The 19,536-nt window shown below is 46.7% G+C and overlaps 1 protein-coding gene across 1 annotated transcript in view; it reads left to right on the forward strand.

Moving 5' to 3' along the window:
* LOC115119311 (calcium-activated potassium channel subunit alpha-1a-like) overlaps positions 1–19,536 on the forward strand; it is a 374,301-nt gene that overhangs the window by 182,089 nt on the left and 172,676 nt on the right. Inside the window, exon 3 of the mRNA XM_065023097.1 lies at positions 13,602–13,663. Within this exon, the coding sequence (XP_064879169.1) occupies positions 13,602–13,663 (62 nt within the window). The remainder of the gene's footprint in view (positions 1–13,601; positions 13,664–19,536) is intronic.

The following is a 19,536-nucleotide window of genomic DNA, read 5'->3' on the forward strand; positions in this document are numbered from 1 at the left end:
GAGGGGAACCAGGCTATGAGGGGTGGCCAGTCCTCTTCTGGCTGTGCTGGGTGAAGATTATAACAGAACATGGCCAAGATGTTCAAATGTTCATAAATGACCAGCATGGTCAAATAATAGGTCTGGGACAGGTAGCACGTCCGGTGAAAAGGTCAGGGTTCTATAGCCGCAGGCAGAACAGTTGAAACTGGAGCAGCAGCACGGCCAGGTGGACTGGGGACAGCAAGGAGTCATCATGCCAGGTAGTCCTGAGGCATGGCCCTAGGGCTCAGGTCCTCTGAGAAAGAGAGAATTAGAGAGAGCATACTTAAATTCACACAGGACAGAAGTACTCCAGATATAACAGACTGACCCTAGCCCCTCGACACATAAACTACTGCAGAAATTAAACACAGAAATATTTTACGTAAGTATTCACACCCTTTGCTATGAATCTCGAAATTGAGCTCAGGTGCATCCTGTTTCCATTGATCATCCTTGAGATGTTTCTACAATTTGAGTGGAGTTCACTTGTGGTAAATTCAACAGACCTTGAGGCTATAATCGCTGCTTCAACAAAGTACTGAGTAAAGAGTCTGAATACTTACATAAATGTGATATTTCAGTTTTTAATTTGTAATACATTTCCAAATATTTCAAAAATGTGGGAAAATTAGTTGTCTAGACTCAGTGTTTGTCCATCAGACACATCCTGCCACGCTCTGACTGGCTGACTGGCAGGAAGAGAGACAGGAAGTCATTGGAAACTGGTTCCAAATCGCCCATGGCATCATGACTCATATCAGTGACAGCTGTGTTCTGGGTTTGGCGGATGCCAGGAGAACACTACCTGCCCCAATGCTTAGTGCCAACTGTAAAGTTTGGTGGAGGAGGAATAATGGTCTGGGGCTGTTTTTCATGGTTTGGGCTCCTTAGTTCCAGTGAAAGGAAATCTTAACGCTACAGCATACAATGACATTCTAGATGATTCTGTGCTTCCAACTTTGTGGCAACAGTTTGGGGAAGGCCCTTTCCTGTTTCAGCATGACAATGCCCCTGTGCAGAAAGCGAGGTCCATACAGAAATTGTTTGTCAAGATTGGTGTAGACTTGACTGGCCTGCACGGAGCCCTGACCTAAACCCAATCGAACACCTTTGGGATGAATTGGAACGCAGACTGCAAGCCAGGCCTAATCGCCCAACATCAGTGCCCAACCTCACTAATGCTCTTGTGCCTGAATGGAAGCAAGTCCCCGCGGCAATGTTCCAACATCTAGTGGAAAGTCTTCCCAGAAGAGTGGAGTCTGTTAAAGAAGCAAAGGTGGGACCAACTCCATATTACTGCCCATGATTTTGGAATGAGATGTTCAGCACGTGTCCACATTTTTGGTCATGTTGTGTATTTCTTAGGTAAGCACTTTTTTTAGGTTCAGGAGACACTAACTAACATTATGTTTTCTCTTTGAATAGAGTTTTCTCTCATCCCTTTTCCAGCCTGCAGGATGTTTGTAGTTCTAGTCTTTGATGCCGACCTCTCTAACTCTTCTACTAAAAAAATGTTAATTCTGTGATTTAGCCACAAAACGTCTAGCTATGCCTTTTTAGCTTTAGGTTATTCAAGAACATGAATACCCCGATTTTAGATGGAGCTATTTAACTTTTCACACCAGTAGGCTTTTTATTTAATGATGAGGCTAAATCAAAGCTTCCTGTCCGCTTTCCTCCATGCAGACAGTATTACTGTTATGTAGCGGGATGGGAGTGCCGCACTAGGAGGAACGTGGCTGTGTTGTGTGTTGTCACTGGGCTTCCCTCCAGAAGCTAGTCTAGCGCCACTGTGTCATTGGGTTTTGTTTGAAATGGAGAAGAGCCGAGGCGAGCATAGACCCCGTTAGACTGAATGCTGTGAAAATATTCACAGACATACCGACGGAGGAGGGAGAGTTTTAGGGATGAATACATTTGGAATTGTAAGAGTCCATACACCTTACAACTTGACTGTGTATAACAAAGTTATTTCAGATTCCAGTTTGTGTTTTTGAGTCTTCAGCCTACCTGTGTTGGTATGTAGTAGGTCAGTCTGTTTGGAGCTTTGAACTGAACTGATTAGTCTACTCGTCACCTTTTTGATTCCCCAGCCAGCCTGTCAACCTGCATACTCACCCTGAACACAAAGCCATTATTTTATACGTCAACGAAGTTAGTCATGAGCATCCCAAGTCTAAACTAATTCCCTGTTAGTCTGTGAGAGTCTGGGTAAAACTCACAGCAACTTGGTTGTAGCCTGGAATCTGGAATCCAAACTGAATATTTATCTGTGAAATAGAGGAATATTTTGTGTGGATTCCAGGTTAGCTCTGTTGTGCTTCAAATCAAATATCCTGCGTTTATTTTATTGGGTAGGGCCGCCATATTGGATTGTTGTATTAACAGTTGAAATCCTTAGCGTTTTATTTGTGGTCTATTTGAAGAGTAAGCTACTGTGCTTTAGTGAGCCTGGTTTGCTGCTCTGCGGCTGTGGGTGTTCATACCGTACGTGAGTAAATGAATGTGGGTCAAGCAGTCAGCAAACCAGTGAAGGGTTGTGTGTATGTATTTGTGTATATGAGTTTTCGAGTGTCTGTTTTAGTGTTTGTGTCTGTTTTTTAAAGTTTTTGTGTGTGTTTATGAGTGTGTCGTGAGAGCTGATCCATTGAGTAGTGTCCACCCCCTCTAACTAGAGTGGGTGAAAACATGCTTTGGTGATGACGTTTCACTTTCTTATGTTATAAAATACATTTGACCAAGACAAATATGATTCTTAATGTTCTGAATCGTTCAGAGGGGTCGTTCTCTGACATCATTAATATTATATCCTAGAAGTCATATTTCATAACCTAATACATCTGATAAAAAGCACTGAGGTCTGTTGACAGAGTGGTGCAGCTTTATCGCCAAAACTGTTAAGGATTTTACATTTGTGGTCGTCATCTTCCAAGTTGTTTCCGCAGGTCGCAAATAGCTAAATTAGCATGACACAAGCTGAAATAAATGTAAAAGGCTTTCAAAATAAAATTCTCAGTGCTCCGTTGACATTTCACAGAGATTTGATTGTTTTTGTGAGATGTCTTCGAAAAATAACAGGAACTAAGCATTTATATTAATATAAACATAATATAATTAAATATGAAAATACTACATGTCATGTCTCAAAGTTGATATCTATCTCACCTCTATATTGTTTTATGTCCACCGAATTTGAGACGAAAAATGACAAGTTCAATGGTAAGCCTGTACATAGGGTTCAATGGTGAGCCTGTACATAGGGTTCAATGGTGAGCCTGTACATAGGGTTCAATGGTGAGCCTGTACATAGGGTTCAATGGTGAGCCTGTACATAGGGTTCAATGGTGAGCCTGTACATAGGGTTCAATGGTGAGCCTGTACATAGGGTTCAATGGTGAGCCTGTACATAGGGTACAATGGTATGCCTGTACATAGGGTTCAATGGTAAGCCTGTACATAGGGTTCAATGGTGAGCCTGTCCATAGGGTTCAATGGTGAGCCTGTACATAGGGTTCAATGGTAAGCCTGTACATAGGGTCCAATGTTAAGGTTGTCCATAGGCTTCAATGGTAAGCCTGTCCATAGGGTTAAATGGTAAGCCTGTCCATAGGGTTCAATGGTAAGCCTGTCCATAGGCTTCAATGGTAGGCCTGTCCATAGGGTTCAATGGTAAGCCTGTCCAAAGGGTTCAATGGTAAACCTGTCCGTAGGGTCCAATGGTAGGCCTGTCCGTAGGGTTGAATGGTAAGCCTGTCCGTAGGGTTCAATGGTAAGCCTGTCCGTTTAATTGAATGGTAAGCCTATCCGTTTAGTTCAATGGTAAGCCTGTCTGTAGGATTCAATGGTAAGCCTGTCCGTAGGGTTCAATGGTAGGCCTGTCCGTAGGGTTGAATGGTAAGCCTGTCCGTAGGGTTCAATGGTAAGCCTGTCCGTTTAATTGAATGGTAAGCCTGTCCGTAGGGTTCAATGGTAAGCCTGTCCGTTTAATTTAATGGTAAGCCTGTCTGTAGGATTCAATGGTAAGCCTGTCCGTAGGGTTCAATGGTAAGCCTATCCGTTTAGTTCAATGGTAAGCCTGTCTGTAGGATTCAATGGTAAGCCTGTCCGTAGGGTTCAATGGTAAGCCTGTCCATAGGGTTCAATGGTAAGCCTGTACATAGGCTTCAATGGTAATATGGAGTTGGTCCCCCCCTCCAATCTTCTGGGATGGCTTTCCACTAGATGTTGGAACATTGCTGCGGGGACTTACTTCCATTCAGCCATGAGCATTAGTGAGGTCGGGCACTGATGTTGGCCTATTAGGCCTGGCTCGCAGTCGGTGTTCCAATTCATCCCAAAGGTGTTTGATGGGGTTGAGGTCAGAGCTCTGTGCAGGCCGGTCAAGTTCTTCCACACCAATCTCGGCAAATCATTTCTGTATGGACCTCGCTTTGAGCACAGGGGCATTGTCATGCTGAAACAGGAAAGGGCCTCCCCCAAACTGTTGCCACAAAGTTGGAAGCACAGAATTGTCTAGAATGTCATTCTATGCTGTAGTGTTAAGATTTCCCTTCACTGGAACTAAGGGGCCTAGCCCAAACCATGAAAAACATCCCCAGATAATTATTCATCCTCCATCAAACTTTACAGTTGGCACTATGCATTCGGACAGGTAGCTTTCTCCTGGCATCTGCCAAACCCAGATTTGTCCATCGGACTGCCAGATGGTGAAGCGTGATTCATCACTCCAGAGAACGCATTTCCACTGCTCCAGTCCAATGGTGGCGAGCTTTACACCACTCCAGCCGACGCTTGGCATTACGTATGGTGATCTTAGACTTGTGTGCGGCTGCTTGGCCATGGAAACCCATTTCATGAAGCTTCTGACGAACAGTTATTGTGCTGACGTTGCTTCCAGAGGCAGTTTGGAACTCGGTAGTGTGTGTTGCAACCAAGGACAGACAATTTCTTTGCGCTACGTGCTTCAGCACTCGTCAGTCCTGTTCTGTGAGCTTGTGTGGCCGACCACTTCGCGAGTAGACGTTTCCACTTCACAATAACAGCACTTACAGTTGACTGGGGCAGCTTTAGCAGGGAAGAAATTTGACCAACTGACTTGTTGGAAAGGTGGCATCCTATGACGGTGCCACGTTGAAAGTCACTGAGTTCTTCTGTAAGACCATTCTACTGACAATGTTTGTCTATGGAGATTGCATTGCTGTGTGCTCGATTTATACACCTGTCTACAACGGATGTGGCTGAAATAGCACAATCCACTCATTTGAAGGGGTGTCTACATAGTTTTGTATGTATAGTGTATTAACTCTCAAAACAAGCATTCATTTACCTTATAGATTACTATTATAATGTAATATTGTATGACTACTGTCAACTACATTTCCCAGAGTCACTTGCTGTGCTGGCCCCAGCTTGTCAGGCCTACAGCTGTGTTTCTGTCTGTAGTCTGTCGATGCTGGGGATGCCCCCACATTGTTGCCATTTGCTGTAGGTTTCCCCTGTCTGTTGGAATCACAGTCATGACTTACAGTGGCGCTCAGGTCTTTGAAATGTGTGGGTTTGAGGTCAACGGCTAACCCTCGTTATCTGAAGCAGTGCCCACACAGACATGCACATGCGTGCGCACAAACACATATGACGGCTAGCACTTGTTAGTGTTAGCGACAGCCACGTAGCATTCACAGCTGAGTAACTGGGTCAGTTGAAGATGAGGACTCTTATCTCAGACCTCATCTGTGGATGCTCACCGCTCACTGGAAAGCTGTTGAGCATCCATCCTGCTCAGGCTACCCCCCGTTCTCTCTCTCTTTCCTCACAGACGAGAAGGACAAAGATTAGCATCAAGGAAATGTGGATTTGTTTATGTCTGTGTCTGTGCTGCCTGCGCGTGTGTGTTCCACTTACTGTATGTACTTGCATTCTGTGTTCATACAGTAGGACTGCCTCTGTCATAAGAGACTCCGATAAGGATAGAATCTCCACATCTAGGCTACGCTTCCATCCCTCTCAAGTCCTGTTGGTCTATTGGTCATTTTCAGCTGTCCTACTGATGTGAAGACCTGGGTTGTTCCCCGTGTGAAGAGAGAGAGTGTGTGTGTGTGTGTGTGTGGCTCCAACCTGCATGCCCTGGATGTCCACTGTACCCATAGAAAATCCACTCATTACAAACGAACTATGCCCTCTTGTGGGGGAAGTCCTATACAGTATCCTGACATCCAAGGTTAACATATGTTTTCTGTTTTGAATGATTTCTCTTCATTTGATATATTGACAGTGGATGTGTGATGTTGAGAGTATGATGGAGAGTCCAGTCAATCATAGCCAGGACATAAACAGAAACAGATGCTGGACTATTTAGTTGTGGGAATCAGATCAGCTGATGCATTCCACTCCACCAATGATCTTCCCAACGGCATAGATATCAGCCTTCTAGATGACAGTCTTATCACAGTAAAGAGATCTGGATGTTGTCAGTGTGGCTGGCATTGAACCTAGCTTCCTTTCTCCTTTGTGTGTCACTCAGGTCAGGCACTTCTGGGCTACACTAGCTAGCGCTATGCTACAATAACCTGTGTCACTCAGGTCATACTGCAGGGCTACACTAGCTAGCGCTATGCTACAATAACCTGTGTCACTCAGGTCATACTGCAGGGCTACACTAGCTAGCGCTATGCTACAATAACCTGCATCACTCAGGTCATACTTTTAAAAATCTTTATTTAACTAGGCAAGTCAGTTAAGAACACATTCTTATTTTCAATGACGGCCTAGGAACAGTGGGTTAACAACCTTGTTCAGGGGCAGAACAACAGATTTTTACCTTGTCAGCTTGGGGATTCGATCCTGCAACCTTTCGGTTACTCGTCCAACGTTCTAACCAGTAGGCTACCTGCCACCCCACTGCAGGGCTACACAAGCTAGTGCTATGCTAAAATAACCTGCATCACTCAGGTCATACTGCAGGGGTACACTAGCTAGTGCTATGCTAAAATAACCTGCATCACTCAGGTCATACTGCAGGGGTACACTAGCTAGTGCTATGCTAAAATAACCTGCATCACTCAGGTCATACTGCAGGGCTACACTAGCTAGTGCTATGCTAAAATAACCTGCATCACTCAGGTCATACTGCAGGGCTACACTAGCTAGTGCTATGCTAAAATAACCTGCATCACTCAGGTCATACTGCAGGGCTACACTAGCTAGTGCTATGCTAAAATAACCTGCATCACTCAGGTCATACTGCAGGGCTACACTAGCTAGTGCTATGCTAAAATAACCTGCATCACTCAGGTCATACTGCAGGGCTACACTAGCTAGTGCTATGCTAAAATAAACTGCATCACTCAGGTCATACTGCAGGGCTACACTAGCTAGTGCTATGCTAAAATAAACTGCATCACTCAGGTCATACTGCAGGGCTACAAATTAAATTACATTGGTCGTAAGCACATATTTAGTAGATGTTATTGTGGGTGTAGGGTAAGGCTTGTGTTTCAACATTGCAGTACAGGCTGGCGTTATGCTTTGCTATCGTTATCGCTAGCCTCAACCAGACCCACACTCTGGAACCCACCATCTCCCACACAGAGACACCATTAAAAATACATGGGGTGTTTTTTTATTAGCATGGCAACGATAAGTCGCCCATTAATTATAATGAATGCTACAATCGTGGAGGACAGAGGATGTTTATTGTGTTCTGGCTGAATAGGAAGAAAGAGTAAACAATAGTATATCTTTCTCAGTCGTGTGTTTTAACGTGTTCAGTCGTGTGTTTTAACGTGTTCAGTCGCGTGTTTTAACGTGTTCAGTCGTGTGTTTTAACGTGTTCAGTCGTGTGTTTTAATGTGTTCAGTCGTGTGTTTTAACGTGTTCAGTCGTGTGTTTTAATGTGTTCAGTCGTGTGTTTTAACGTGTTCAGTCGTGTGTTTTAATGTGTTCAGTCGTGTGTTTTAATATTACGTGTTCAGTCGTGTGTTTTAATGCGTTGTTTTCACGAGTTTATCCATCTGAGAGCTGGTCTCTGTGTGAACACGAAGTTTATCCATCTGAGAGAGCTGGCCTCTGTGTGAACACGAAGTTTATCCATCTGAGAGCTGGTCTCTGTGTGAACACGAGGTTTATCCATCTGAGAGCTGGTCTCTGTGTGAACACGAGGTTTATCCATCTGAGAGCTGGTCTCTGTGTGAACACGAGGTTTATCCATCTGAGAGCTGGTCTCTGTGTGAACACGAAGTTTATCCATCTGAGAGCTGGTCTCTGTGTGAGGTTTATCCATCTGAGAGCTGGTCTCTGTGTGAACACAAGGTTTATCCATCTGAGAGCTGGTCTCTGTGTGAACACGAGGTTTATCCATCTGAGAGCTGGTCTCTGTGTGAACACGAGGTTTATCCATCTGAGAGCTGGTCTCTGTGTGAACACGAGGTTTATCCATTTGAGAGCTGGTCTCTGTGTGAACACGAGGTTTATCCATCTGAGAGCTGGTCTCTGTGTGAACACGAAGTTTATCCATCTGAGAGCTGGTCTCTGTGTGAACACGAGGTTTATACATCTGAGAGCTGGTCTCTGTGTGAACACGAGGTTTATCCATCTGAGAGCTGGTCTCTGTGTGAACACGAGGTTTATCCATCTGAGAGCTGGTCTCTGTGTGAACACGAGGTTTATACATCTGAGCTGGTCTCTGTGTGAACACGAGGTTTATCCATCTGAGAGCTGGTCTCTGTGTGAACACGAGGTTTATCTATCTGAGAGCTGGTCTCTGTGTGAACACAAGGTTTATACATCTGAGAGCAGGTCTCTGTGTGAACACAAGGTTTATCCATCTGAGCTGGTCTCTGTGTGAACACGAGGTTTATACATCTGAGAGCTGGTCTCTGTGGGAACACAAGGTTTATACATCTGAGCTGGTCTCTGTGTGAACACGAGGTTTATACATCTGAGAGCTGGTCTCTGTGTGAACACGAGGTTTATCCATCTGAGAGCTGGTCTCTGTGTGAACACGAGGTTTATCCATCTGAGAGCTGGTCTCTGTGTGAACACAAGGTTTATCCATCTGAGAGCTGGTCTCTGTGTGAACACGAGGTTTATCCATCTGAGCTGGTCTCTGTGTGAACACGAGGTTTATCCATCTGAGAGCTGGTCTCTGTGTGAACACGAGGTTTATCCATCTGAGAGCTGGTCTCTGTGTGAACACGAGGTTTATCCATCTGAGAGCTGGTCTCTGTGTGAACACGAGGTTTATACATCTGAGAGCTGGTCTCTGTGTGAACACGAAGTTTATCCATCTGAGAGCTGGTCTCTGTGTGAACACGAGGTTTATACATCTGAGAGCTGGTCTCTGTGTGAACACGAGGTTTATCCATCTGAGAGCTGGTCTCTGTGTGAACACGAGGTTTATCCATCTGAGAGCTGGTCTCTGTGTGAACACGAGGTTTATACATCTGAGCTGGTCTCTGTGTGAACACGAGGTTTATCCATCTGAGAGCTGGTCTCTGTGTGAACACGAGGTTTATCTATCTGAGAGCTGGTCTCTGTGTGAACACAAGGTTTATACATCTGAGAGCTGGTCTCTGTGTGAACACAAGGTTTATCCATCTGAGCTGGTCTCTGTGTGAACACGAGGTTTATACATCTGAGAGCTGGTCTCTGTGGGAACACAAGGTTTATACATCTGAGAGCTGGTCTCTGTGTGAACACGAGGTTTATCCATCTGAGAGCTGGTCTCTGTGTGAACACGAGGTTTATCCATCTGAGAGCTGGTCTCTGTGTGAACACGAGGTTTATACATCTGAGCTGGTCTCTGTGTGAACACAAGGTTTATCCATCTGAGAGCTGGTCTCTGTGTGAACACGAGGTTTATCTATCTGAGAGCTGGTCTCTGTGTGAACACGAGGTTTATCCATCTGAGAGCTGGTCTCTGTGTGAACACGAGGTTTATCCATCTGAGAGCTGGTCTCTGTGTGAACACGAAGTTTATCCATCTGAGAGCTGGTCTCTGTGTGAACACGAGGTTTATCCATCTGAGAGCTGGTCTCTGTGTGAACACAAGGTTTATCCATCTGAGAGCTGGTCTCTGTGTGAACACGAGGTTTATCCATCTGAGAGCTGGTCTCTGTGTGAACACGAGGTTTATCCATCTGAGAGCTGGTCTCTGTGTGAACACGAGGTTTATCCATTTGAGAGCTGGTCTCTGTGTGAACACGAGGTTTATCCATCTGAGAGCTGGTCTCTGTGTGAACACGAAGTTTATCCATCTGAGAGCTGGTCTCTGTGTGAACACGAGGTTTATACATCTGAGAGCTGGTCTCTGTGTGAACACGAGGTTTATCCATCTGAGAGCTGGTCTCTGTGTGAACACGAGGTTTATCCATCTGAGAGCTGGTCTCTGTGTGAACACGAGGTTTATACATCTGAGCTGGTCTCTGTGTGAACACGAGGTTTATCCATCTGAGAGCTGGTCTCTGTGTGAACACGAGGTTTATCTATCTGAGAGCTGGTCTCTGTGTGAACACAAGGTTTATACATCTGAGAGCTGGTCTCTGTGTGAACACAAGGTTTATCCATCTGAGCTGGTCTCTGTGTGAACACGAGGTTTATACATCTGAGAGCTGGTCTCTGTGGGAACACAAGGTTTATACATCTGAGCTGGTCTCTGTGTGAACACGAGGTTTATACATCTGAGAGCTGGTCTCTGTGTGAACACGAGGTTTATCCATCTGAGAGCTGGTCTCTGTGTGAACACGAGGTTTATCCATCTGAGAGCTGGTCTCTGTGTGAACACAAGGTTTATCCATCTGAGAGCTGGTCTCTGTGTGAACACGAGGTTTATCCATCTGAGCTGGTCTCTGTGTGAACACGAGGTTTATCCATCTGAGAGCTGGTCTCTGTGTGAACACGAGGTTTATCCATCTGAGAGCTGGTCTCTGTGTGAACACGAGGTTTATCCATCTGAGAGCTGGTCTCTGTGTGAACACGAGGTTTATACATCTGAGAGCTGGTCTCTGTGTGAACACGAAGTTTATCCATCTGAGAGCTGGTCTCTGTGTGAACACGAGGTTTATACATCTGAGAGCTGGTCTCTGTGTGAACACGAGGTTTATCCATCTGAGAGCTGGTCTCTGTGTGAACACGAGGTTTATCCATCTGAGAGCTGGTCTCTGTGTGAACACGAGGTTTATACATCTGAGCTGGTCTCTGTGTGAACACGAGGTTTATCCATCTGAGAGCTGGTCTCTGTGTGAACACGAGGTTTATCTATCTGAGAGCTGGTCTCTGTGTGAACACAAGGTTTATACATCTGAGAGCTGGTCTCTGTGTGAACACAAGGTTTATCCATCTGAGCTGGTCTCTGTGTGAACACGAGGTTTATACATCTGAGAGCTGGTCTCTGTGGGAACACAAGGTTTATACATCTGAGAGCTGGTCTCTGTGTGAACACGAGGTTTATCCATCTGAGAGCTGGTCTCTGTGTGAACACGAGGTTTATCCATCTGAGAGCTGGTCTCTGTGTGAACACGAGGTTTATACATCTGAGCTGGTCTCTGTGTGAACACGAGGTTTATCCATCTGAGAGCTGGTCTCTGTGTGAACACGAGGTTTATCTATCTGAGAGCTGGTCTCTGTGTGAACACAAGGTTTATACATCTGAGAGCTGGTCTCTGTGTGAACACAAGGTTTATCCATCTGAGCTGGTCTCTGTGTGAACACGAGGTTTATACATCTGAGAGCTGGTCTCTGTGGGAACACAAGGTTTATACATCTGAGAGCTGGTCTCTGTGGGAACACAAGGTTTATACATCTGAGAGCTGGTCTCTGTGTGAACACGAGGTTTATCCATCTGAGAGCTGGTCTCTGTGTGAACACGAGGTTTATCCATCTGAGAGCTGGTCTCTGTGTGAACACGAGGTTTATACATCTGAGCTGGTCTCTGTGTGAACACGAGGTTTATCCATCTGAGAGCTGGTCTCTGTGTGAACACGAGGTTTATCTATCTGAGAGCTGGTCTCTGTGTGAACACAAGGTTTATACATCTGAGAGCTGGTCTCTGTGTGAACACAAGGTTTATCCATCTGAGCTGGTCTCTGTGTGAACACGAGGTTTATACATCTGAGAGCTGGTCTCTGTGGGAACACAAGGTTTATACATCTGAGCTGGTCTCTGTGTGAACACGAGGTTTATCCATCTGAGAGCTGGTCTCTGTGTGAACACGAGGTTTATCCATTTGAGAGCTGGTCTCTGTGTGAACACGAGGTTTATCCATCTGAGAGCTGGTCTCTGTGTGAACACGAGGTTTATACATCTGAGAGCTGGTCTCTGTGTGAACACGAGGTTTATCCATCTGAGAGCTGGTCTCTGTGTGAAAAGCATGGGCAATTCCACTGTAACGTATTGACACTGAGACTGCCAAACAAAAACCATCGATTTCAGAGTTTAATCAACCAACTATATGCACAGTGACTACTTGTATCTGCACAGTTCTTCCTGTAAATCTGTTATAGTAAATTGTTCTATGTAATTTGTTAAAAGTAGTCCTTGTGAATAGAGTTGTATGGTTTGTTTTACTTTTAAGTGTAAATTCATTATCGTGGATAGATAGATAGTTAGATATGAATGATTACTTCTAGAGTTACGTTCTCCTTATATTACCCCTTCTGTCTTCACAATAAAACTCAGCACATTGTGATGGGATGTTTCTGGGGATACGGTGTGCGTGTGTGCCTGCGTGTAATAGCATCCAGTACAATACAACCAATGACTTTGTATTATGTAAGGCTGTCTGTCACAGTAGCCTTCCCCTCAATACTACATGCAGTCACCCTTCAAGACTTACAGGTTTACAGATGTTTAGTGTGTTCCCATACCCTTTTCAATCTCTTATGTATACAACTGTACTTACAGTTGCTATTCACTATCCACTGTTCATTATTCAGGATGTGACCATCGGGTTCTTGGTCACCTTCCTGACCAAAGCCCTTCTCCCCCGATTGCTCAGTTTGTCCGGGCAACCAGCTCTAGGAAGAGTCTTGGTGGTTCCAAACTTCTTCCATTTAAGAATGATGGAGGTCACTGTGTTCTTGGGGACCTTCAATGCTGCAGAAATGTTTTGGTACCCTTCCCCAGATCTGTGCCTCGACACAATCCTGTCTCTGAGCTCTACGGACAATTCCTTCGACCTCATGGTTTGGTTTTTAGCTCTGACATGCATTGTCAACTGTAGGACCTTATGTAGACAGGTGTGTGCCTTTCCAAATCATGTCCAATCAATTGAATTTACCACAGGTGGACTCCAATCAAGTTGTAGAAACATCAATGAAAACAGGATGCACCTGAGCTCAATTTCAAGTCTCATAGCAAAGGGTCTGAATACTTATGTAAATAAGGTGTTTGTTTTTTATATTTTTTTCTAAAAACCTGTTTCCACTTTGTCATTATGGGGTATTCTGTGTAGATTGCTGAGGATTTTTTCATTTATTTATTCAATTTTAGACTGAGGCCTTCTGAATACTTTCCGAAGGCACTGTACATGTTTGCGTTCTAAAACTGATGAATCTCTCTTTCTCTCTCCTCTCCCTCTATAGGTTGTGCTAGTTTTCGCTCTCAGCATTGGAGCACTTGGAATATACTTTATAGATTCTTCTGAGTAAGTATCCCCTTTTTATGTGCTAATATGTGCTTTTGTGTTGAGCTGCCATTGAACAGTACGTTGTAATTTCATATCACATCGGATATTTCTTCACCAAGTGAACTCATACATGGAAGGCTACAGTCACTCACATTGGTGAAATATAATTCTTACTGAGTTACGTAGCTGTATGGAAGTAGTTCTTAATCTATGAGTTGCTATTGGTCCTCGTCGTCCAGTATAATGTGCTGGGTTTGATGATGGGTTTGATGATTTCTGTGTGTTATCTGAAAGACTATAAAGCTCTGCTCCTCCTTTATGGTTTTGTCAATAGAAGCCGGTCAGCCTTGCGCCAAACTTTTGTTTCCATGGTAACCTAGATAGAACAGGATATCAGTGGATCTGCCTGGTCCTCAGAGACACCCCCACTTGTAGACACACATACACCATCTGTAGACCCACACACACCATCTGTAAACCCACACACACATATACCTACACCCCCCCACCTGTAGACACACACGCGGGCATACACACGCATACACACACACACGGTAAACTAAGCATCCCATACTTAAAATCACCCACCCACGCCATTCTCAGGCTCTCACCCATCCGAGCTCTGACCAGCAGAGTTAATAATAGTATGATAATGAAAAATCTGTCCATGTGCCCTTGAGCAAGGCACTTAATCCTATTTGATTCCATAAATTGCTCTGGATAAGAGCATCTGCTAAATGACTAGGGAAATATCTATGAAAATATATAGGGAAATATCTCGGGAAATATCTAGGAAAATATCTAGGGAAATATCTAGGGAAATGCTGACAGTGATACATGTCTTTCCTTTATTGTAGACTACGTGCATCTGTTTATGGACATGTGTGGTTTTTTATGATTCTGTTCCTAGACTCACTGCTATCCTCCCTCGACATGTTTCCTCTGCTATCCTCCCTCGGCATGTTTCCTCTGCTATCCTCCCTCGGCTTGTTTCCTCTGCTATCCTCCCTCTGCATGTTTCCTCTGCTATCCTCCCTCGGCATGTTTCCTCTGTAATCCTCCCTCTGCATGTTTCCTCTGCTATCCTCCCTCGGCTTGTTTCCTCTGCTATCCTCCCTCAGCGTGTTTCCTCTGCTATCCTCCCTCGGCATGTTTCCTCTGCAATCCTCCCTCTGCATGTTTCCTCTGCTATCCTCCCTCGGCTTGTTTCCTCTACTATCCTCCCTCGGCTTGTTTCCTCTGCTATCCTCCCTCGGCTTGTTTCCTCTGCTATCTTCCCTCGGCTTGTTTCCTCTGCTATCCTCCCTCGGCTTGTTTCCTCTGCTATCCTCCCTCGGCTTGTTTCCTCTGCTATCCTCCCTCGGCTTGTTTCCTCTACTATCCTCCATCGGCATGTTTCCTCCGCTATCCTCCCTTGGCTTGTTTCCTCCGCTATCCTCCCTCGGCATGTTTCCTCTGCTATCCTCCCTCGGCATGTTTCCTCTGTCATCCTCCCTCGGCATGTTTCCTCTGCTATCCTCCCTCTGCATGTTTCCTCTGCTATCCTCCCTCGGCTTGTTTCCTCCGCTATCCTCCCTCTGCTTGTTTCCTCTGCTATCCTCCCTCGGCATGTTTCCTCTGCTATCCTCCCTATGCTTGTTTCCTCTGCTATCCTCCCTCGGCTTGTTTCCTCCACTATCCTCCCTCTGCTTGTTTCCTCTGCTATCCTCCCTCGGCATGTTTCCTCTGCTATCCTCCCTCGGCTTGTTTCCTCTGCTATCTTCCCTCGGCTTGTTTCCTCTGCTATCCTCCCTCGGCTTGTTTCCTCCGCTATCCTCCCTCGGCTTGTTTCCTCCGCTATCTTCCCTCGGCTTGTTTCCTCTGCTATCTTCCCTCGGCTTGTTTCCTCTGCTATCCTCCCTCTGCTTGTTTCCTCCGCTATCTTCCCTCGGCTTGTTTCCTCTGCTATCCTCCCTCGGCTTGTTTCCTCTGCTATCCTCTCTCGGCTTGTTTCTTCCGTTATCCTCCCTCGGCTTGTTTCCTCCGCTATCCTCCCTCGGCTTGTTTCTTCCGCTATCTTCCCTCGGCTTGTTTCCTCCGCTATCTCCCCTCGGCTTGTTTCCTCCGCTATCCTCCCTCGGCTTGTTTCCTCCGCTATCCTCCCTCTGCTTGTTTCCTCTGCTATCCTCCCTCGGCATGTTTCCTCCGCTATCCTCCCTCGGCTTGTTTCCTCCGCTATCCTCCCTGGCTTGTTTCCTCTGCTATCCTCCCTCGGCTTGTTTCCTCCGCTATCCTCCCTTGGCTTGTTTCCTCCGCTATCCTCCCTCTGCTTGTTTCCTCTGCTATCATCCCTGGCTTGTTTCCTCTGCTATCCTCCCTCGGCTTGTTTCCTCCGCTATCCTCCCTCTGCTTGTTTCCTCTGCTATCCTCCCTCTGCTTGTTTCCTCCGCTATCTTCCCTCGGCTTGTTTCCTCTGCTATCCTCCCTCGGCATGTTTCCTCTGCTATCCTCCCTCGGCTTGTTTCTTCCGTTATCCTCCCTCGGCTTGTTTCCTCCGCTATCCTCCCTCGGCTTGTTTCTTCCGCTATCTTCCCTCGGCTTGTTTCCTCCGCTATCTCCCCTCGGCTTGTTTCCTCCGCTATCCTCCCTCGGCTTGTTTCCTCCGCTATCCTCCCTCTGCTTGTTTCCTCTGCTATCCTCCCTCGGCATGTTTCCTCTGCTATCCTCCCTCGGCTTGTTTCCTCCGCTATCCTCCCTGGCTTGTTTCCTCTGCTATCCTCCCTCGGCTTGTTTCCTCCGCTATCCTCCCTCTGCTTGTTTCCTCTGCTATCATCCCTGGCCTGTTTCCTCTGCTATCCTCCCTCGGCTTGTTTCCTCCGCTATCCTCCCTCTGCTTGTTTCCTCTGCTATCCTCCCTCTGCTTGTTTCCTCCGCTATCCTCCCTCGGCTTGTTTCCTCCGCTATCCTCCCTCTGCTTGTTTCCTCTGCTATCCTCCCTCGGCATGTTTCCTCTGCTATCCTCCCTCGGCTTGTTTCCTCTGCTATCTTCCCTCGGCTTGTTTCCTCCGCTATCCTCCCTCGGCTTGTTTCCTCTGCTATCTTCCCTCGGCTTGTTTCCTCCGCTATCTCCCCTCGGCTTGTTTCCTCCGCTATCCTCCCTCGGCTTGTTTCCTCCGCTATCCTCCCTCTGCTTGTTTCCTCTGCTATCCTCCCTCGGCATGTTTCCTCTGCTATCCTCCCTCGGCTTGTTTCCTCCGTAATCCTCCCTGGCTTGTTTCCTCCGCTATCCTCCCTCTGCTTGTTTCCTCTGCTATCATCCCTGGCTTGTTTCCTCTGCTATCCTCCCTCGGCTTGTTTCCTCTGCTATCCTCCCTCGGCTTGTTTCCTCCGCTATCCTCCCTCGGCTTGTTTCCTCCGCTATCTTCCCTCTGCTTGTTTCCTCCGCTATGCTCCCTTGGCTTGTTTCCTCTGCTATCCTCCCTCGGCTTGTTTCCTCCGCTATCTTCCCTCGGCTTGTTTCCTCCGCTATCTTCCCTCGGCTTGTTTCCTCCGCTATCCTCCCTTGGCTTGTTTCCTCTGCTATCCTCCCTCGGCTTGTTTCCTCCGCTATCCTCCCTCTGCTTGTTTCCTCTGCTATCCTCCCTGGCTTGTTTCCTCTGCTATCCTCCCTCTGCTTGTTTCCTCTGCTATCCTCCCTCTGCTTGATTCCTCTGCTATCTTCCCTCGGCTTGTTTCCTCTGCTATCCTCCCTCGGCTTGTTTCCTCTGCTATCCTCCCTCGGCTTGTTTCCTCTGCTATCTTCCCTCGGCTTGTTTCCTCCGCTATCTTCCCTCGGCTTGTTTCCTCCGCTATCTTCCCTCGGCTTGTTTCCTCCGCTATCTTCCCTCGGCTTGTTTCCTCCGCTATCTTCCCTCGGCTTGTTTCCTCCGCTATCCTCCCTCGGCTTGTTTCCTCTGCTATCCTCCCTCGGCTTGTTTCCGCCGCTATCTTCCCTCGGCTTGTTTCCTCCGCTATCTTCCCTCGGCTTGTTTCCTCCGCTATCCTCCCTTGGCTTGTTTCCTCTGCTATCCTCCCTCGGCTTGTTTCCTCCGCTATCCTCCCTCTGCTTGTTTCCTCTGCTATCCTCCCTGGCTTGTTTCCTCTGCTATCTTCCCTCTGCTTGTTTCCTCTGCTATCCTCCCTCTGCTTGTTTCCTCTGCTATCCTCCCTCTGCTTGATTCCTCTGCTATCTTCCCTCGGCTTGTTTCCTCTGCTATCCTCCCTCGGCTTGTTTCCTCTGCTATCCTCCCTCGGCTTGTTTCCTCCGCTATCTTCCCTCGGCTTGTTTCCTCCGCTATCTTCCCTCGGCTTGTTTCCTCCGCTATCCTCCCTCGGCTTGTTTCCTCCGCTATCCTCCCTCGGCTTGTTTCCTCCGCTATCCTCCCTCGGCTTGTTTCCTCTGCCATACAGATAGTAGGTCTGAGTGTTGCCGTGACAAGAAAAAAATGAAAGTAATGAAATTAATAAAATCATGCCAAGTCTGTCATCTGCGGTGTTATCTGAGCAGTAGTGCAGGTCACGGTAGTGTGGAAATGATTCCTGGCATGTGTCTCGTCCCTTGTTTATAGAAAGGGATATAGTCCTTCCCCTCTTTACCTCTCCCTCTTTCGTTCCCTCTCTCTCCCTCCCTATCGCTCTCTCTTCCCTCTATCTCGTTCTTCCCCTCCCTTTCTCTTTTCCTTTCCCCACTAAACTCTTTTCATTCTGATCTGACTCGACTGCATATTTCAGACAAAAAGAGGGATACAATTCTCCTTTATAATGCCAAGGTCAAGGCTTGATGGGAAGAAACCATCTCTGAGTTTCTCTCTATCCTTTTATCCACCTCTCTCTCTCCCTCCTCTAATTCTCTATCTCCCTCGGTCTCTCTCCTCCCACTCCCTCCCTCCACCTATCTCTCTTACTGTGAGCCCGGTGTGTAAGGCTCAGACAGTGTCTGTGTGATTTGTCTCTGTTTGTTAGCAGCCTAGAATGTTATCAAACCATTTAGCATGATATAAATGGACAAAACAGTAAATGCAGTGTTTCTGACTGCAGAGGCTCTGTCACCAGTCTGTCATCAGGTGGTCACCAGGCAGCCACCAGTCTGTGTCTGTCACCAGCCTGTCTGTGTCTGTCACCAGCCTGTCTGTGTCTGTCACCAGTCTGTCATCAGGTGGTCAACAGGCAGCCACCAGTCTGTGTCTGTCACCAGCCAGTCTGTGTCTGGCACCAGCCTGTCTGTGTCTGGCACCAGCCTGTCTGTGTCTGTCACCAGTCTGTCATCAGGTGGTCACCAGGCAGCCACCAGTCTGTGTCTGTCACCAGCCTGTCTGTGTCTGTCACCAGCCTGTCTGTCTGTCACAAGTCTGTCATCAGGTGGTCACCAGGCAGCCACCAGTCTGTGTCTGTCACCAGCCTGTCTGTGTCTGTCACCAGCCTGTCTGTCTGTCACCAGTCTGTCATCAGGTGGTCACCAGGCAGCCACCAGTCTGTGTCTGTCACCAGCCTGTCTGTGTCTGTCACCAGCCTGTCCGTCCGTCCGCGGGTGGACGGACGGAACCTGACATTAAACTCTATAGAGACGGACAGACAGACAGACAGACAGACAGACAGACAGACAGACAGACAGACAGACAGAACCTGACATTAAATTCTATAGAGAGCCTAGACGAGGTGATTGACAAGACAGTAAGCCTCTGGATACACAGAGAGGTTGATCTAACGCATGAGAGACAGAGAGACATACCTGACAGCTTTAGGGAAGGACACTAGGTATTACAGAAGGATCCTAAAGAAGGATCCTAGGTTTTAGGGAAGGATCCTAGGGAAGGATACTAGGTATTAGGGAATGATCCTAGGGAAACACAAGATTTTAGGGAAGGATGTTAGCT

This window comes from Oncorhynchus nerka, linkage group LG10, assembly GCF_034236695.1.
Source record: "Oncorhynchus nerka isolate Pitt River linkage group LG10, Oner_Uvic_2.0, whole genome shotgun sequence".
Taxonomy (NCBI): Eukaryota; Metazoa; Chordata; class Actinopteri; order Salmoniformes; family Salmonidae; genus Oncorhynchus; species Oncorhynchus nerka.